This window comes from Metopolophium dirhodum, chromosome 4 (genome assembly GCF_019925205.1).
Source record: "Metopolophium dirhodum isolate CAU chromosome 4, ASM1992520v1, whole genome shotgun sequence".
Lineage (NCBI taxonomy): Eukaryota > Metazoa > Arthropoda > Insecta > Hemiptera > Aphididae > Metopolophium > Metopolophium dirhodum.
Window position 1 is genome coordinate 3,260,458 of NC_083563.1, and position 5,528 is coordinate 3,265,985.

The following is a 5,528-nucleotide window of genomic DNA, read 5'->3' on the forward strand; positions in this document are numbered from 1 at the left end:
CGTCTGGAAAACGCGAACGTGACGGAGATGCCCGCGGTTGATCGTGGGGCCGCGGGGGGTCGGCATTCGGTATAACCGTCGAAACCCCCGGAAAGGCGGAAACTGCGGTCGGGTTTTTTCTTCCATGAAACGTCTAGAATGTTCTAGAGCCGTCGACCCCCACCACTTACTTGTCCAACCCTTCGCCCCGCCGTCAGCCCGGTAATCGGTATACGGCAATACGGTCCGCTTGCTACGACGGCGAACGGATTCATTTACGTCAACTACCGTCTCCCCACCACCCGGCAAACACAAGTCATAACCACTGAAAGCGCTACGGCAACGCACTCGTCTGTCGGCATCTTCCATTTTGTTCCTGGACTCTACACGGGATACTAGTCTGTGAGTATGATTTTTGTTGTTTTTTTTCATTATTTTTGTTCCATCTTGTTTCGTTGTAATGTCCCCGACCACGAAATCTATTCAATTTTCACCATCAGAACAACACTTCCCCGCGGTTACACGATTAGTTTCCAAAACCAAGACATTCGCATTGTTTTTTTCGGCCCGACAATATCGTCCTGCCCGTCGTATTATTGTGGAGCACCTCGCACGATGTACGCTTTTAAGGTTATATGCGAACATTAATTATAAGTGGTTCCGTCGTTTTTGATTTGTCGAATATCGATTCGTTTTATCAAATCTCCCGTTGCCATTTGTCGTGTAACATAATATGATTGTCGTTTTCTTTCTCGCCGTCCGTCTTTTTGTCGTTTCTTTGTTCGGCGGTGTGCCGCCTGTTGGCGCCATTAACCGCATAACCTAAGTGTTCACAACTCGTGTTTTTCACGACTCCGTATATTATTTTGTTTTTTATGCTCGACTTGAGCATTTGTTTCCGTTTTATGACCATTGAATATTATATTGGTATTTAGTATCAATTATCGTTAAACCTTAGTCCGTTACCTGTTGGGCCAAGGCCGTATTGTAACGCATCACTTAGTTCAATAAAACGATTTTCCGTCATATTCCAATGTCGAGAACTGACTAAGCATTAGTGAGCAATAAGTAATCGAATATTAATTGTTTGATTAGGAATATGGTGACAATAGAGATAATTCAGTAAATTGTTCTTACAATCATCCAATTTTTATTTATATTTATACCAAAACGATTATATTATTAATTTATAAATTAATATTTTTATTGAATTGTTCCCTGCTATGACTCGTTATTTTAATGAGATTGTCATTAATTCTTTTAATTATAACAAATACAACAGATACCTGTAAACTATGTAATACATTATACATTTTAACTAACTGCATGATGCAGTTATTTATATTATTTTAAGTAGTATAAATAGGCAGTTTTAAAGTAGGAGTTTCATCTTGTCTTGACACAATATAGTGCAATCTCTTGGTAAAGAATAAATATTTGTATTGTAAATCATACTATAAATAGTAATGATTTTTAATTTTGTATGTCCTTGTTATACTGAATATAGATAGCATAATTCCAATGTTAAACTATCGATACAGTTCTTATATAATAAATAAGTATTTTTTTTTTATATAGGACTTCTTGTCAAACTACAAGACTTATTTCATATATTCCTTACTATAAAAATACTACATACCAAGAAAAATGGCTGCCAAAACTCCTGCTGTTGGTATTGATTTGGGTACAACTTACTCTTGTGTCGGTGTTTTCCAACACGGCAAAGTAGAGATAATTGCTAATGACCAAGGAAACCGTACCACACCCAGTTATGTTGGTTTCACCGATACTGAACGTCTCATTGGAGATGCTGCCAAAAATCAGGTCGCCATGAACCCCAACAACACAATCTTTGGTAAGTATTAAGCTTAGATCATATACTATAGATAGATTCACAGCATAATCAATACAAAAAAGACGTTGCTGATATCAGCGACAAGTCACCAAATTAGGTGGTCGATAAACATGCGCAATGCGACGTCTCATATTTATCCACAGATACCTATTGTACCTATGAATAATTATGCGAGGAATTGCGCTTGCGCACTTTGATCACCTAATTTGGTGCCTTCTCGCTATATTGGCAACAAAATTATACGCTGTAGCTACATCTATAGTATATGATCTAAGGTATTAAGCTACTAATATTGTTAATGACTGTTAATAACTTTTTTTTAACATTATAGATGCCAAGCGTTTGATTGGAAGACGTTTCGAAGATGCTACTGTACAAGCCGATATGAAACATTGGCCTTTTGAAGTAGTCAGTGATGGTGGTAAACCTAAAATCAGAATTTCCTACAAAGGAGAAAACAAAATCTTCTCCCCTGAAGAGGTACTATTAAATAAAATTTAAGAAAAATGATAACAAATAATAATTTTTTTTTAATTTTGTTTTTAGGTATCGTCTATGGTTTTGACCAAGATGAAGGAAACCGCTGAAGCTTACCTAGGAAAAACAGTAACAAATGCTGTTATCACAGTACCTGCATATTTCAACGATTCCCAACGTCAAGCTACCAAAGATTCTGGTACCATTGCTGGTTTAAACGTAATGCGTATCATCAATGAGCCTACAGCTGCTGCCATTGCATATGGTTTAGACAAGAAAACATCTGGTGAACGCAACGTTCTGATCTTTGATCTGGGTGGTGGTACTTTTGATGTATCCATCTTGACCATTGAAGATGGAATATTTGAAGTCAAGTCAACTGCTGGTGACACTCACTTGGGAGGTGAAGATTTTGACAACAGAATGGTCAATCACTTTGTACAAGAGTTCAAACGCAAGTACAAGAAGGATGTAACTACCAACAAGAGAGCCCTGAGGCGTTTGAGGACTGCCTGCGAACGTGCAAAGCGTACTCTTTCCTCATCCACCCAAGCTAGCATTGAAATTGATTCTTTGTTCGAAGGTGTCGACTTCTACACTTCAATCACTCGTGCTCGTTTTGAAGAATTGAATGCTGATCTTTTCCGCAGCACCATGGAGCCAGTAGAAAAATCTCTCCGTGATGCTAAAATGGACAAATCTGCCATCAATGACATTGTATTGGTTGGAGGTTCTACCCGTATTCCCAAAGTACAGAAATTATTACAAGACTTCTTCAACGGCAAAGAATTAAACAAGTCTATCAACCCTGATGAAGCTGTTGCCTATGGTGCAGCAGTACAAGCTGCCATTTTACACGGAGACAAATCTGAAGAAGTCCAAGACTTATTGTTGCTCGATGTTACTCCTCTGTCTTTGGGTATTGAGACTGCTGGTGGTGTGATGACCGCTCTCATCAAGCGTAACACAACCATCCCAACCAAACAAACCCAAACTTTCACCACTTACTCTGACAACCAACCTGGAGTCTTGATCCAAGTGTATGAAGGAGAACGTGCTATGACAAAGGACAACAACTTGTTAGGAAAATTCGAGTTGACTTCCATTCCTCCCGCACCACGTGGAGTCCCCCAGATCGAAGTCACCTTCGACATCGACGCCAATGGTATCTTGAACGTTAGTGCTATTGAAAAATCTACCAACAAAGAAAATAAAATCACCATCACCAATGATAAGGGACGTTTAAGCAAGGAAGATATTGAACGCATGGTCAATGATGCTGAAAAATATAAGAATGAAGATGAACAACAAAAAAATATCATTGCCGCTAAGAATGGTTTGGAATCCTACTGTTTCAACATGAAGAGCACAATGGAAGATGAAAAAATCAAAGAAAAGATCCCAGAATCTGACAAGAACACAATTTTGGAAAAAGTTAACGAAACAATCAAATGGTTGGATGCTAACCAACTGGCTGAAAAGGAAGAATATGAACACAAACAAAAAGAATTGGAAGGCATTTGCAACCCAATTATCACCAAATTGTATGCTGGTGCTGGTGGTGGTATGCCAGGTGGTCCCGGTGGTATGCCTGGATTCCCAGGAGCTGCTGGTGCTGGTGGTGCTGCCCCAGGTGCTGGCTCAGGAGCCGGTCCAACTATTGAAGAAGTCGATTAAACTTAATTGCAATTCATCACATTCCTACATCGTTTAAACACCAACAGATAACTTGTTTTTTTTTTTTCTGATGCATTTACTTTCTATGATCAATAATAAAAACATTTATCAACATTTCATTGACTTATTTTTAACTAATTTTATTTTAAAGTTAATTGTTTACAAAAGTGTAGTTGTTAAATACTTGAAAATTATTTTCCGTATGAAGGTCTAAATTGAGCTTTGGCTAAATTGTCAACATCCCTCGTTTGATTTAATAATATATTTCAGGTAGTTAACTGTTTTAATGATCAAACTATCAGATGGTTGAAATAATGATAAATGAATAATTTTGAAGAGGATTATCAATAATCCAATAGAGTAAATAACAGGTTTTTACAGAATTTAAATTATCGTAAAATCTTTTAATTGCCCAAAAATGCATTGTTAATTAAACCCATCACTTGTGACTTACTATTGTGTAATGATAATAAATTATAAATATACAACCAAAATACATTTTGTATTCAAAATAAACTAATAACCAATTGAATTAAAATTAATCAATTAATTTCTTACAATACATCATTATAATCTATAGGATTATGATTATTTTTTAGTGTTGTCATATGTTAAGCATTAAAATGGTTTTTTTTTTAAAGTAGTCAAATTCTGTAAACCTTTTTATTGAACTTATACAATTGTACTATAACTACTTGCTATAATTGCCTCATCGAAAAAATAGTTTAAATCATTAATTTGGAATTCCTTTAATGGTAACACTTTCATGAAGTGAACCTTGGCATTCTCAGCTTGTCATTTCCACTAATGTATTAACATAATTTAGTTGAGATAGGTAATTAATATGTTATTTCGTCAGTACTCGTTACTGATGTAGTGTCGTTGGATGGAATAAATTTAGGGGACAACAAAATAATTTAACAGCATTACCTAAAGTATTTAGTTTTTGAAACTTAAAATATCAAACGCGCAAAGCTAATGATAAATTAGCGTTAATGAAAGTTGCCAATAATGATCCAAAACTACAAAAACTTAGTTTTTTAGTCATTGAGAGACTGGTAGTGTTGGAGTCGTTTGCTGAACAATTTCTCAATAAAATGCTATGGCTTGGGGCAAGAAAGGCCAATGTCACATTTGGATGAATTTGAGATAGTTAGTCAGATAAGATAAGATGATATAATAAGATGTCATTAAAATTTGTTTATGTTATTTGTGTGAAAACGATTAATGTTAATTGATGCAGTGTGACCCAATTAGATTTGACATTGGCCACTAATGTAAAGCATAAGCTATATAGAAATTAGAAATAGAATTATTAAAATTACATACCAATAAATAACATAACAATTAGTAATTATAGTTGTACTCCAACATAAATAAAAATTTATAAAATATATATAAAAATGTTATAAATAATTTTTTTTATAAATAAATTACATATTTTGTTTTAAACTCGATTAAATTATGTTTTAAACATGTTTAAAACCGTTTGAAAAATCATTTTAGGAAAACATGTTTTAAACAAACAAAACGTCATGTT

General features: G+C 35.2%; 1 protein-coding gene across 1 annotated transcript; it reads left to right on the forward strand.

The window, feature by feature from the left end:
• The first annotated feature begins 222 nt into the window (after window positions 1–222).
• Window positions 223–4,102, forward strand: LOC132942918 (heat shock 70 kDa protein cognate 4-like). Its single transcript, XM_061011632.1, has 4 exons — window positions 223–381; window positions 1,558–1,834; window positions 2,166–2,314; window positions 2,381–4,102. Exons 2-4 carry the CDS (start codon window positions 1,627–1,629, stop codon window positions 3,986–3,988), a joined length of 1,965 nt encoding a protein of 654 aa, XP_060867615.1. The 5' UTR covers window positions 223–381; window positions 1,558–1,626; the 3' UTR covers window positions 3,989–4,102.
• The last annotated feature ends 1,426 nt before the right edge of the window (window positions 4,103–5,528 follow it).

Excerpts from the sequence above, each read along its gene's own strand:
- LOC132942918 (XM_061011632.1), top strand. The coding sequence starts at position 1,627 with ATGGCTGCCAAAACTCCTGCTGTTGGTATTGATTTGGGTACAACTTAC. Across the intron at positions 1,835-2,165 it reads CCCCAACAACACAATCTTTG|ATGCCAAGCGTTTGATTGGA; the intron begins GTAAGTATTAAG and ends TTAACATTATAG. Across the intron at positions 2,315-2,380 it reads AAATCTTCTCCCCTGAAGAG|GTATCGTCTATGGTTTTGAC; the intron begins GTACTATTAAAT and ends TTTTGTTTTTAG.